General features: G+C 39.3%; 1 protein-coding gene across 1 annotated transcript in view; it reads right to left on the minus strand.

Annotated features, from left to right (window-relative positions):
• SIK2 (salt inducible kinase 2) overlaps positions 1-10,427 on the minus strand; it is a 140,073-nt gene extending 129,646 nt beyond the window's left edge. The window contains exon 1 of the mRNA XM_074304289.1: positions 10,113-10,427. Within this exon, the coding sequence (XP_074160390.1) occupies positions 10,113-10,247 (135 nt within the window). The 5' untranslated portion in view covers positions 10,248-10,427. The remainder of the gene's footprint in view (positions 1-10,112) is intronic.
• Between the last annotated feature and the right edge of the window lie 5,097 nt (positions 10,428-15,524).

Below are 15,524 nucleotides of genomic sequence, written 5' to 3' on the forward strand. Positions count from 1 at the left end.
AATAACAGAAACGAATGTCAGGGTTCCAGTGAAGTGTTTTGTTGTTGTTGTTTGGTTTTTCTTTTGAAGGATTGGGTGTGCTTGAGAATGTTTCCAGCACCAAGGAAAGATCTAAGATTGAATGACAAGAGTGAAAAACTAATGAGGCAAGCCTGGAGAAAAAAGACTGAATTTAGAACAAGATAGAAAAGTTGACTTTGGAAAGTAGAGGCACCTTTTCCTCACAAGAAAAGGAGAAGATGGATGAAAAATTAGAGGAACTGTAAAGACAGAGTCAAGAGCAGATGATCTGTATTTTCTTAGTAAAGTTCGAAGTGAGAAGATCTTAGAATTTTTAGCTTCCTTTAAGATCCAGCCTAAATGATATCTCCAACATTTTGCCCATCCTCCTTGCTCCTCTCTGTAGCTGGTGGCCCTTCTCAAAACTGCTTTGTATCCCAGAATTGAGAGTAGAAAGAGATGTCAGTAGCTATCTGGTCTAACACATGCACAAAGAAATCCCTATTATAACACTGTTAACAAGTGGTCATTTAAGCTCTGCTTGAATTCTCTCTTCTTCAGGGCAAACATACTGAGTTTCTTCAAGTAATGTTCCTGTGACATTAACTCAAGGCTCTTCATCATTCTGGCTGCTCCTCTTTTAGATGCTCTTTCAGCTTACCAATAGTTTTAAATGGCAGCAACCAAATCTAAAGGCAACACCCCAGATGAGGTCTAAAAAGAGCAGAATACAATGTGACTTATCACCTCCCATTTCTGGGAAGCTATGGCTCTCCTAATACAGTCCCAATTGCTTTACTTTCTTGGCTGTCACATGTTGAGCTTACAATCCACTAACCCTCTCCCTCTACCAAAAGTTTTCAGAACAACTGCTTTCTAATTAGACCTCCCTATGTTATATCTGTGTGAAGCTAATTTTTTTTAATTTTTATTTAAGAATAAGTTTTTATATTTAACCTTACTGAATTTCTCTTTATGAAATTTAGCTTAACACACCAGTCTCTCCATTTGAATCCTGATTCTATCATCCAGTGGGTTAGTAACTAACCATTCCACCTTTATATCACAAGTAAATTTGGAGAATGGGCCATCCAGTCTTTATCAAAGACTGATTAAAAAAAAAAAAAAAAAGTTAAATAGAAAAGAGCCCAACCCACATGCCTGTAATATTCCACTAAAGATTCTTCTCACACTACTGGGTAATTATCAGCATACATTTTCCTCCAATAGTAGGTAAAGTATTTCATTTCTATCTTTATATTCCCAATGCAGACTCTGAGGAGACCCTATAAACAATGGCAGAATTGGCTAGACAAGAGCAGAGAAGACATTGGAAGCTGAGGAGAAAAGAGACATTTGGAGAAAGACACTGAAGGTAGTAGAAACATAAATCAATAAACAATAAAAGTTTTGTTGTTCAGCAAGGAAAGAAAGTAAAGATTAGATATAAAGTAGAGAATAGATCTAATTAGATAAAGTAAAGTGATGTGACTTCTTTCAATAGCCTTCAGCAATTTGAGAGCATAAAAGGATAAGGGAGAAGGTCTGGTTGATTCAGAAAAATGTTAATCACAGTAGAGCAAGGAGGCCAGGGAACAGAAAGCGAGAAAGTAGTGGACCTGTCCAAGACTAAGAAGGGAAAAAAGTGAGGACAAAATAGAAGTGACAGACTCAGGGAAAGGGGGGCGAGAAATATAAAAGGACTAATTAAAGTAAGTCTGAGAACATCATGAGGAGGTAGAAAGCCAGGAAATAGTGATGAGAGAAGGGAAATTCAGAGTTCAAAAATCAAGCATGCTTCTGTGCCTAGGCCGAACCCATCTTTGTGGACTGCTTGGATGGAAGAAAGCTGCAGGTCAAGGAAGTTAGGAAGCTAAGTCCTATATGTGTGAGGGCAGGTCCCCGGGCTCAGTGCATTCCCCAAGTATAACTTCATGGTTTGGACTGGAAATAAAGTCTGTGAACAAGGTCCTGAAGATGATCTAGTAGATCACAGTAGCAAGAATATGGATGAGTGAACCTTGAAGAAAAAGGCATCCCTGGCTAATGATGCCGAGAGACAAAAGTAGTATGGGAAGACAATTCTTTTAGTGTTCCATGGATGTAACAACATAGCATCTCTGACTCTGGCTAATGAAAAACTGCTATTTTGGGGAAAATCAGGTTTCTATGAAACCAAGAAAGTGAAAAGCAAACCTGCAGAATGAAGAGAAGTTTGCTAGTAATTAAACCAGGGTTCTGGAGGACCCCAAGGAAAAGGAGAACCGAAGAGGAAAAGAACTGCAGGACTCAGACATAGACGAGGATACAGGGAATAGTAGCAGAAGAAAGGTCCTTTGATCTCAGGAGAACATGTCCACTATAAATCACTGAGATTAAATGATGAAGTAATGATTGTGGCCTCCACTTCTCAGGGTTTTAGGATACATAGAAGAACTGATGAATAGAGAGAGAAAAGTTAAGAATATCTCTCGAGACTGGACTGGACTTATTTGTAGCATTAGCTTAGGGTTTGCACCTACCAGGTGCACCTACCAGGATGGTAGGAAATGAGGCACATTCAGGAGATATATCTCACACTTGAAACCAAGGCACACCAAGAAGGCACATCCTATAACTTGACCATACAGTTGGTGTATGGTCCCCTAGTGTCTTAAGATCTAGTTCTTTTATTCAATCATATCAGAGGCCCAGATTCACTAGCAATGGTCTCTGGCTATGGCTCAAATGTCTCTGGCTCCAGATAAGGTGTCTAAGACGTGGAGAGAATAATACAAGGTCTTTGCCTGAAATCTCTGGCCATAGCTAAGACAAACTTTTAAATTTTTGTATAGTACTAACAAATAGAAAGATATCATGGTACAGTATAGAGAGCTGGCCTTGAAGTCATGAATCCCTCTCACTGGCTCTGGCTTTGCAACTTTCTCAGTGCTCCAGGAAATTCTCTAGTCATAGTTCTTAACTTTTTTTTTCTGTCACAGACTTCTGTGGAAGTCTGCTGAGACCTATGAACCCCTTTTGAGGATAAAATAAAATACAAAGGATTATAAAGAAAATCAATTATAAATACAATTATTATGGACATTAAGGTTAAGAATTTATGATCTAAGACTGCAGCTAAATTACAGCTAAGTAGCATTTAAGCTGCCCATCTAAATTAAGGAAAGTTGCTCATACTAATGAAATCATAGGTAAGAACCACAAAAAAAAGTTCATCCCCCTGCCTCCAAAAAAGGCACTAACCAACTACATAGATAGGATAGTATATAAACCATTATTTTTGTCTGAAGGAATCTACTTAGGGCCTGTGAGTCTTGACTCATACTACATGTCAATCAACTGTAAGATGCCGGTAGATGAGCAACTCACCAAATTAGCCCACCAATGGGTATAATTCCAACAAGTACATCAAATGAACAATAAGCTAAGCCCAGAATTGGAGCTAGAAAAGGTTATCAGGCTGAATTCCAGCTTAGAAGTTATGTAGTGCTTTCAATGATCTCAACCTGCTCATCTCTTTTAATAGCAATACTTTCCCAGTAATGCAACATGACTGAGAATCACTTAACATCATAATGTGAAAAGAATAAATTACATGCTATCCAAAGGAGGATAAAAAGTATAAACAGACTGCCGGAAGTTACTAGTGATAACTTCCCTTTAAAAAATAGCATAAAAGATATGATTGAAAATTTCCAAGCCTGGAAAAATAGGTTGATTAAGAATCAGACACTAGCTGTGTGACCATGAGCAAGTTGTTTAACCCCTTTTGCCTTAGCTTCCTCATCTGTAAAATCAACTAGAGAAAAAAATTGCAAACCACCCCAGTATCTTTGCCAAGAAAATGCCAAATGGTGCTATGAAGAATCAGACATGACTAAAGACTAAGCAACAAAATTAAGAATGAAGAGAAAAAAGACAGGTATAGTGATACTCTTGAGACAATAAAAGGAAAAAACAATATGTATACAGACAAGTGGAAACAAAATATGTACAAAGTATTCTGGAGTGTGTGTGTGTGTGTGTGTGTGTGTGTGTGTGCATGCATGCATGCATGCACTTGGGGAAATGGGGGATGAAAGATCTCATGCTGGAAGTAGCACCTGAGTTGTGCTCTGAGTGAATGTAGGAATTCTAAGAGGCAGAAGTAAGGAGGAAATACAATCCACACATGGGAGGTGGCCTCCATGAAGACACTGAGATGAGCAATGCATTGTTATGTGCAAGGAAAGAGAAATAATGAAGTTTGGTTAGAATGTAGACAGTGAAAGGAAATAATGTGTACTAAATCCAGAAAGGTAGGTTACAGCCCAGATATGTTAAATACCAGAGGAATTTGTATTTTTTTTAATTAAAGCTTTTTATTTACAAAACATATGCATGGGTAATTTTTCAACACTGGCCCTTGCAAAACTTTCTGTTCCAAATTTTTTCCTTCTTCCCCCCTACCCCCTCCCCTAGATGGCAGGTAGTCCAATACATGTTAAATATGTTAAAATATTTGTTAAATTTAATACATGTATACATATTTATACAATTATCTTGCTGCATAAGAAAAATCAAATCTATTAAGAAAAAAAACCTGAGATGGAAAACAATGCAAGGAAACAATAACAGAAAGAATGAAAATGCTATGTTGTTATCCACACTCAGTTCCCTCAGGCCTCTCTCTGGGGGTAGATGGCTTTCTTCATCACTGAATAATTGGAACTGGTTTGAATCCTCTCATTGTTTAAGAGAGTCATGTCCATCAGAATTGAACATAGTATAGTCTTGTTGCTTCCATGTATTATGATCTCCTGGTTCTGCTCATTTCACTTAGCATCAGTTCATGTAAGTCTCTCCAGGCCTTTCTGAAATCATCCTGTTGGTTGTTTCTTACAGAACAATAATATTCCATAACATTTATACACCATAATTTATTCAGCCATTCTCTAATTGATGAGCATCCACTCAGTTTCCAGTTTCTTGCCACAAACATTTTTGCACACGTGGGTACCTTTCCCTCCTTTAAGATCACTTTGACCCAGAAGTGTTTCTACTGGGCTAAAGGGTATGCACAGTTTAATAACTTTCTGAGCACAGTTCCAAATTGTTCTCCAGAATGGTTGGATATGTATTTTTTCCTACAGGCAAAAAGATGCTACTGGAATGGCATGGTCAAATCAGTGTTTTAGGAATATTATTTTGGCAAATGCATAAAGGATGGATTAGAAAGAAAGGAGACTAAAAGCAAAAAGATTTAATTAGAATAGTATAGAATAGTGATGAAACACCGAACTGAGATGGTGGTCATGTAAAATGGAAAGAAGAGGACAGATGTAGGAGATGGTGTGGCCATGGAAGACTTGGCAACTAATTAGATAGGGCCATCTAGGGGACAAAAAAGTAGAGTACTGATTGTTTCCAGCTACAAGAACAGTGGGTGTAGTAAAAAATTTGAAATGTTAGGAAGCATGGATTTAGGGGGAAAGATGATTTATTTGTTTGGGAAACCCTGGACAAGAATCACATAAGGTGAGAAGATATGGAAGTATACAATTTGCAAGAGGAGAAACAAGTCACACAGATTCTGTAACATATGAAAGTTTAACTTATTTCTCTGGTATAGATTGAAAGAAGACATCAACAAATAGAAAGATTTATTGGAACTATAATAAAAATAAGCTTAATTCTCCTATTGTCCAGCTTCTTTTATATAAAATTAAATTAACAAAGGACATACATGAATCTCATAAATAATCCAAAGGTACTTGGTTAACTAGCATGAAGTGATCTGAAAAACTTGGATGGGGTCGACAGCTATTTTAAGGGACAAGAGCTATTTATTTTAACACTTTGGATATAGTTGTTAAAATATACTATTTTGTGTGCATATAATATATGCATATATATATATATTCACACACACACACACACACACACATTCAAATGATGTGGCGGATGTTACATTAATTCCATCTGTTACTTTATTTAATTTCAAGAGGTACTTTAGGTGCTGTTCCATTTTTGTTTATTTGTTTACAGAAGAATACACTGAAACTTAAAAAACCTGTGATTTGCCGAGAATTCCAGAGCTAATGAATGTTAGAGGTACAATTTGAATCCAAGTCTAATTTATTCAGTTATCCTTTTATGTATTACAATGTGATACCTCTTGAAATTAAGTATTATGACTCTTGGTGTATATCATCTCCTACAAATCTTAAGTCCCATGAGGTCAAATTATTTATCTTCCTTATAATGGAAGAGTGTTCCACATATACGAATATTTAATACATGTTTATTAAATTAATTCCCAAAGAGGAAAAAGAACCAAAGGAGAATACCCCAAAGGGAGATGGGTGGATACATGAGAATGAGGGAAGCAGTTTAGGCATGAAGAGGGGGGAAAAGGAAGCTTAATAGCTTTGAGCTTTAATGGACTCTAAGGTTTCATGATTCATTATTCCTAATCCAGGACAAGTTGGTGCAGATAAGTCACACAGGTACAGACTGATTCCTTTATTTTGGCTTAAAAAGAAGCAAGCATATATTCAAAGAGTCATATGTTGTTCAATAGTTTCAGAACCCTGGATTACCAAAATGAATGGTAAAACCTACATGATTTAAGACTGGAAAGGACCTTAGATCTTCAACACCAAAACATTCATTACAGATGAACAGACTGAGTTATTTTGCCTGAGGAAGAAAGGGAAAAAGTAGCAGAAGCAGAATTTGAATTTAAGAATCTTGAGCCTGAAAATCCAGCACTGGATTGCTACAATTGGAGAAGTAAACTTGAATTCCTTAAGGGTCACACAACACATATAGCAACTGCACCTATGATTTTGGTGAATAAAGTTAATTCCCAAATTGGGATAATCCCTTTTTGCAAATATCTTCTTTCTACACACACACACACACACACACACACACACACACACACACACACACACACACAGGAGGAAAGGGGGAATCAATTAAAAATGGAAAAAGTTTAATTGTTTATGATTTTCAAACAAGCTTAAGATTTATCCTTAATCCTGAGAATAAGATATCATCTCTAACTTATGATGCATATATTATACTGAATATTTAATTCTAGTCTATTAAAATCAAAACAAAAATTTCCCAAAAAACCCTTGTAACTATAATGTAAATATGAGAATATGGTGCTGATATATATATTTTAATACTATGCATACAAATTTAGAAATCAAACAGAAGTAAGCTTGAAAAATGTGTTGCTTATTTCTATTTAAATGTTCTCATAATTCTCATAATTCATTCAATAACATTAGAACTTAAAATGATTAAAAATAAAATTAGGAAACAATTCTACCAGGAGCCTAGTTTTGTAGGTTGAATTTATGGCTGACATTTATCTAGACTTTACTAAGCTTTGACAGAATTATTATGAAATTTATTTTTAAAAAATCATCCAAGAATACATAAGAAAATTTTAATACATAAGGTAAAATCCTCTCACAATAAACATATTAGGAAGTAAAATGAAATTACTAGTTCCATAGATTTGCTGAATTAGTTATACATAATTCCAAACCTCACACACAACTCAGGACAAATGTTTTCTTTTGGTTCTATCCAAGTAAGTCATTTTCTATTAAAGAATAGCTAAAATGGGTGTATGTGTGTATCTTTAAGATTTTCAGTGAGCTTTGTTATCTCATTTGATGCTCATCTCATTTGATGCTCACAATAACTCTGTAAGGTAGGTGAAGTATCATACTTGAATCTGTACAACCTGTAAAGAAATTCTTATTTAAAAGCCAACACAAAAATTAAAGCTTCAAATAAAGAGAACCCAGCTCTTCATTGCTCCTTTGACTGGCTACTTCCCTTCTTTCACTTCATTTCTTTTTTCAAAGATAAGCCAATGCTATTAGGTCACTCAGCAAACCACTACACAAGCAAAAGAATTGGGTGAAGGAGGGGTAGTATAGGAGGAAAAAAATCTCTTTCCTCTTCCAAATCTGCTTCAAATTTCTTTTTACTTACTAACATAAGCTCATTTTTAAAGCTAGATCCAGTTCTCTGTAGAGTAGGAATCTAGTTTCTGGTATACTCCACCCTCCCCCAACCCTATCATACTATTACAAAGTCTCAAGATAGCTAACATATAGATAGTTCTTAGATCTTTCACTTTCATACTTCTATCAAAAGATGTGGTACCTACAGAATGACACCTAGCTCCATGATAATGTATTAATTCAATACCAGTTCAAAAGGAAACACAGGGAGGATTTGAGTTGCCATCTTCAAGAAGTCATATAGCACCTAGGTTGGCCGGGACAAAGTGACATGATCTATTTAAATTCTGCTAAGATTATCAGAACTCATTTAAAACATATTGCCAGACTGAACTACAGATTGTAATAATTAAATACTTGAAATTCTTGCTCGGAAACATTGTTCTTCATATTTAAGATAACTATTAACCAAAAAGATATTAAAATACAATTTCCATGTATTTAATTCACTGTTAATTGTTAATTTTTGAGGGAATCACAAATTTGTAGTTTGTAATTTGACATGTTTTGTTTTAAATTAAATAAAAGTTGAGATCCTATGGAACAGAAAACTGATCATTTCATTATGTTTACTTCCTGGCTGTAAGCACAAATCTGACAGAGATAGCTAATACTGGTAAGTTTGGTGACCAAGAGAGAACAACCTTGTGACCTTGGTCCAGCTGCTAAAGGAACAAGGAGGTATCTCACATTTGGGATGCTTTAGCATCAGCAGAGATAGAAGCCAAAGATAGAGGATGACACAACAACAAAACCCTTTTCTCCTAAAGAAAAAAAAAAAGAGAGAGAGAGAGAGAGAGAGAGAGAGAGAGAGAGAGAGAGAGAGAGAGAGAGCCTATCAGGTCAGATAAAGAAGGGATTTTGGAAAAAATCATTCTGAAAACCAACCGGGAAAAAAAAAAAAAAGTAAAAAATAATAACTGCGCTTCCAGTCCGCTTAGCATTTTGAAAACAACCCCTTACAAAGGAAAAGTATATTAACTTTACCCCACATTCAAACCAGGGTGGCCATTAGTACAAACTAGAAAAGATGACCAAGGAAAAGATTCTATTAGCAACTAAGGCACAACAGACTACCTCAAAAAAATACAGGGCTTCACTCTCCAAGAGAAGTGTCTTTTGTTTCCACGGTTTTTCAAAGGTTTGTGTGTTTTTTGTGGTTTTTTTTTTGAAAGACTTAAAACATAAAAAGAAGAAAGCAGTTCGAGGGAGTAAATAGGCAAAACTTGCAGAAGGATGAGTGACTAGAGAAGGAGGGCGGCGAGATTTACGAGGGGCATCAGCATGTGCATACATGGAAGACCATCTACCTTCTGTCAGTAAGGAAGCGGGTTTTTCAGTAAGGAGTCAAAATCTTCCGAGGTTTAAAGGCTTCGGCTCACTACTCCCAAGCGCCGGCGGCAAAGGCACAACCCCCCAGATTAAAGCGCAGGTTCCAGCTCTGCAGCCCCAGAAGTAACTAACCACTGACATCTCCAAATGCACCAAATACTAGAGCCAGTTCTATTGTCTGGGAAGTGAAACGCAAAAGCCACCGAGGTGAGAGACTTCTACTCCCCGAGCCCGGAGAACGTAAAGCGTCTGGCAGGAGGGGCGCGAGGGGCAGTGGCTGACAGCCCAGGGACAAGGAGCTCCCCTCCGTGTAGGGCGAAGAAAAGACCCTCCCCTTGTGGTCCCCGAGGGGCCAGCCTCGGCACCTCTGACCCGCAGAACCTCCCGCCGTCAGTCCCTTTAGCAAAACCCTGACGCCCGAGTCCCGAAGGGGAGGGAAGCCCGAGGTAGGGTCCCTTTCCTATAGACAGGGGTGATGCACCCAACCTTACGGGGACCGAAGAAGCCCTGCCCTCCAGGGCCGGGCGACGAGGAGGACGGAGACGCCGGCTCCCGGACCAGGGTGCGGACCGGGGGGCAGTCGGGTTTCCGTGCCCGCAGCCATCTCGCCCGGTCCCGGTGCCATCGGGTCGGACCCGCGCCCCGGACTTTCTCCCAGGCCGCGCTGGCCTCGCCTTCGGGGACCCGGCCCCTCGGTCCGCCCGGCTGTCCCTTCCTACCTCCACGGTGCGGGTCCCCGGGCCTCACCTCGGTCTTGGTGATGCGGTGGCGCCCCAGCTTCACCACGGCGAAGTTGCCCTTGCCCAGCGTGCCCTCGATGTCGTAGAACCCCACCCGAACCGGCCCGCGCTGCAAGTGCCTCGGGCCATCCGCCATGACCATGCTGGGCCCCGCTGCTGGACACGGGCGGACTCGAGGACAAGCGGGCGGGCGGGCAGACGCGGGCGCAGACACGGCTCCGGCTCGGGCTCACAGCGGCGGCTACGGCGGCGGCGGCGGCTCCGCTCGCTCCTTCGCCCCTTTTCCCTCCCGCTCTGCGGGGCCCAGCCAGGCGCGCGCCGCCGCTGACGTCCGCCGACGTCAGGGAGGCCGGGATGGGGGTTGGGGGAGGGAAGCAAAGAGGGGGGCGGGTCCGATACTCGATCTGTCACCATGGCGACCGGAGCCAACGCCGACGTCGGCACTGGCGCTGGGACAAGGAGGGAGTAAGAGATGGGGAGGGGCGCGCGGGGCCAGGACTTCTTGCTCCCGCCCCCGCCTCCCGGCCCGGCTGGGCGGGGGGAGCGGTGAGCTCGGGATGTCTGCGGTTGCTCTCGGCCGAGAAGAGAAAGAGCGAGCTCTGGCGGACGGAGGCGAAGGCTGCAGCGACTCTCTGTCAACCTTCTTCCAACGTCCTACGGGGTTGCTCCCTCCGAGACTCCCCCGCCCTCGAGGGGATGAAAGCAGTCTTAAAACTGCTTGGGCAGAGCGCGTCTCTCCAGATGGGAAGGATGCGACGCCCCAGAGTTTTAGGAGTCAGCTGTCCTTTCTGAGTCTGAGTCTGTGACAATGCGCCGGGCTTAAATCTATATTATCTCTCTCCGAAGGACACTTACCTTCTGATAGAGTTAACATATGTGGGCAAGTATGGCTGGGAAGAGGGATAGCGTCCCAGAGAGGGCTACAATGTATGCACTGAACGATTCAGTAGGATACTGACGCAAAAGCAGCGGGGAGGGGATTACTGTTGCCAGCGCGAGCCCACATTTCCTTTGGGAGGTGGAGTGTTGGACCGAGGGCTGCGTGAGGACCCTAGCAGGGGCGTGCAGAGGGGGTAGGAGAGAGAAGGCAAAAAGGGGGGGAGGGGGAAAAGGACTCAGAACTAGGAAGATTATCCTAGAAAAACTTTAGAGTGGCCCGTATGTGACGCTGAAAACCCTTAAGTAGGGTGCCAATGCATCAATTAAAATGTAAGAACTCATTTTGAAAGTCAATTCCAATCCAACTCAATCTCAATCTATGGTAGTCAAATTCTTCCTTTTCCAAGGCAGCGTTTTCTCTTCCAGTCCATCACCCCTGCCAAAAAAAGAAAAAAGGGAAGAAGGAAAGAATAAGAGGAACTAGCCCTCTGAGCCCAGCTCATTCCCTTTCATTATTATAGGACCTTCAAAATGTGTCTGCTGAAAATGCTTCGACTCTGCTGTGTTTTACATTTCCTGGTGTAACCCGTGGTCAGAAATTCCTTCCTGATATGCAAGGCCCAAGTACCCTTTGGAGATGTTCTTTTTCTCTGTTTTGTTTTGGTTTGTGCCCCGTTGAGAAGATCCAGGAACTTTAGCATTTGGCATTCACCTGAGTCTAGGTCTCCTTTACAGACATATGGGCTCTAAAGGCTCACACTATGAACAGTATTATTAGTTAATGGAAAGAGATAGGATTTGTATTTGAGCTCACAGATGTAGTAATACACTCCCCATAAGTAACATCTTCTCAGAGAATTGGACAGTTTCAATGATGACCTAGAAGGCTCCAGACAGTGGGAATTGAGATTTCCCCCCCAAAAAATCAATGCTTCCCTTTAAGTTTATTTGTGGTTTGCCTCTTGCATCTCTACTCCACTCTTAAAAGGTATTATTGATTACTGTTCCCCTTTATTATTCCTACTTGTTGACTTCCAGTATTCTTCAATGGCTCGCTATTAATCTCCAGCAAATGACAATTCTCTCACTCCCATTAATGTTTTTTTGTAGCCCTTGCTCACTTCTCACTAATCCCCACAATTAGGCTTTCCTTCACAAATAGTGTTTGTTCCTTTGCCAGAGAAACAAATTGGCCTGTATAAATTAAGTCTCAGGGCATTTTTTTTAATAGTTCAAACTCATACATTTCATTTATCTTTAAATCTTCTTTTGGACACAGCACCAAATCTCATGATAGGCTTAATGATGGAATAAGGAGAGCATAGTCATAGGAGCCTCTAAAATGAGTCTTTGTCTTAAAATCCCATGCAGACATGGTACTTATTTACCTTTTACTATTTCTTCCTTCACAAGGCTGTGCATCTTCAGCTCACATAAGCATCTTACACTGGGCTCCTGGAATTCAGAGAAATCCCTCAGAGAAATCCCTCTACTTTCTGCTTTTGTCTTTCTATCTTGTATTCTTCCCACCCTTTATCCTCCTAGGCAGATGGTCTAAGTTAGTCAAATTACTCAGGGTTTCTTTTGGAAAGGAGGATAGATGGCATTGATTTCTAGTTGGCAAAAGAGAATCATCACTTCATAGAGTTTGAAAAGTTGTAAAAGACCTCAGTGGCCCTCTAGTCTGACCTATACATGAAGGAATTCCCCAGGATAGTTTACCCAATAACTGGGCAACCAGCCAGTTGTTGAAGTTATATGAACTCCAAGGAAGGGAAACCCATCATTTCTTAGTATCATACAACTTGATAGGAAGCTTTTCCTTGTTTCAAGCCTGAATTTGTTTCTTTGCAACCTCTATCATTCTTGATTTTGTCCTTAAGGATCAAACAACAAATCTAATTCCTTCTCCACATGATAGGCCTTCAAACATTTGAAGACACCTATTATGCCCCAATCTAGGCTTCCTGCTTCAATTGATCTCCTCTATCTGGTATGAACTCAAGATTCTCCTGGCTAACTTTGGATTTTCTGCAGTTTATCACTGTTTTTAAACAGTAGTGTCCAGAAATGAAGACAATACTCTAGATGAGGTCTAAAGAAAACAGAGTACAGTGAGATCATCACTATCCTATTCCAGGAAGCTCTGCCTTCCTTCAGTAGTTTTCGTGGCTGCCATATAACTCATAATGGACTTACATTCCACTTAAACCCCCAAATCTTTTTTCAGAACAACTGAAAAGTCATAACTTGTAAAATGACTTATACCCACAGGTAATTTTTAACATTTATTCCTCTTGCAGCTTAAAGCTCCAGTCAATATTTTTTTTGCATCCTGTCTCTATCATCCAGTATATCATCCCTCCCAGCTTTATGTCATCTTCAAATCTGATAACTATATCATTTATGCTTTAATTCAAGTCATTGATAAAAATATTAATTAGCACAGGACAAACACAGATCCCTGGAATACTTCCCTGGAAACCTCCACATTACAACAAACTATTAATTATTCTTGAATTCATCCATATAACCAATTCAGAATTCATTTGATTGTGTTTTTGTTTAGCAGCTATGGAGTGATGCATAAAGAGATGACCTTGAATCCAAAAAGAACTGGTTCTGACATATACTGACTGTGATCCTGGGCAAGTCTCTTAACCTAAGTGTTCTAGGTAACTCTATAAATTACAGAGAAAGTGTCTGCAACTTATCATTGTCCTTCTTGACTGCAATATTAAATTACTTGTCTTAATACCATAGAGTTCCTTTCTCTAGGAGGTACCTATATCACCAAAATTGCAAGTCCAATTCTTTATCTGTATCTCTCCATCTTCTCAAAAAGAATTATATGGTGTATTTTATAGAAAAGCTTTTGCTAAAAACTAGTTTATTCACAGGATCTTCCTCATCCTCTAGTTCAGTAATCTTGTCAGAAAAGGAAATGAGGTTAACTTGATACGAACTGCCCTGGATGAAGCCATTTTTGCTCTTTATAATCACCTTTTAAGATGTTCATTGTATCAGTGAACCATGCTAATACTTTTCCAGGAATTGAAGTCAAGATTTTATAGTACCTGTTTTATTCATTTCTAAAGGGTTAATAATAAATAATCTACTTAATTAACTTGTAAGTACTCTCTGTTTCCTCTCCAGCACTCTGGAAAGTTAAATTATACTAATGTAAACAAATAGTTGGCCACTGGGCAGTGCAGTGGATAGAGTCCCATCCCTTGGAATCAAGAAAATTTATTTTTCTGAGTTCAAATCTGGCTTCAGACACTTACTAGTTATGTAATTCTAGGCAAATTACTTTAAGCATAGACCTTATAGTAAATCAAAATTTTAAACTGTTCATTTAGAACAGAGGAAGCAAGAAGAAGAAAAATTTTTAAATGGAGAAAAAATGTGAGAAAGAGAAATCTCCTGAATCATAGTGATATATAAATATATATGTATGTGTGCACATATATACACATTTTTCTTTTGAGACTAGATGCCTGTGAACTCAGATAACAAACATTGCTGTTTTGTTTGCTTCCTTATTCATAAGTCTTGTTTGGATTTTTGCATTTTATTACTTCAAAAGCAAGTTAATACCTTCAGCTCTTTCCAGTGTTCATTATATAATATCATTCTTGGATGTCTCACCATGATTTTTCCTTTTTCTGAATTGCATTGTGATTTATAAACATCTTTTCTTTTTTGCTGAGGTGATTGGGGTTAAGTGACTTGCCCAGGGTTACACAGTGTCTGAGATCACATTTGAATTCAGGTCCTCCTGACTTTAGAGCTGGTCTTCTATCCACTGAGCCACCTAGCTGCTCCTTAAACATTTTTTTTCTTAAATGTGACACTCCAAACTGCTTCAAATGTGGCCTAATCAGTGCACAAATACAAAGAAACAGGTATCTTATTTAGTTACTATTATTGTATACTTGGATTACCTTAGCATTTTCTGGAGCAAGGCATACTTATGTTGAGTTTATGGTCAAATTCTTCCTCTATACCCATTACTCTCCTACCCCAGTCTTTTTTATATGAATTATTATCAAACTTCAAGTCTTATCCTGTTCTTTGGCTTATATTGCTAGAATTTGCATTTATCTCTATTAAATGATGTCTTGTTGGTTCTGTCCAAATTCCAGCCTATCAAGATAATTTTAAATCTTAATTCTAATGTCCATTGCATTAACTATACCTCTCATCTTTGTATCCTCCATAAATATGATTAAAGTGACTTTTATCCAACTCATTGATAGAAATGATAAACAGGACAGAGCCAAAGCTAAAGAACTGTGACATGCCTCTAGAGACCTCATTCCAGGTTGACATTAATCCATTAATCATCACTTTTTGGGTAAGATTAAAGGAAATGAAATTAGTTTAGCATGACTTGTTCTTAATGAACTTATTTTGCCACTTCATAGCATTAATCTCTTTCCCAAGATTCCACAAATCATTTGCTTAATAAACCAACATGAAACATTTATTTTACCATTCAATAGTTTCTGAAACCTATTTTTTCCTCTTCTTAAAA

Source organism: Sminthopsis crassicaudata, chromosome 3, assembly GCF_048593235.1.
Source record: "Sminthopsis crassicaudata isolate SCR6 chromosome 3, ASM4859323v1, whole genome shotgun sequence".
In the NCBI taxonomy this organism is placed as follows: Eukaryota; Metazoa; Chordata; class Mammalia; order Dasyuromorphia; family Dasyuridae; genus Sminthopsis; species Sminthopsis crassicaudata.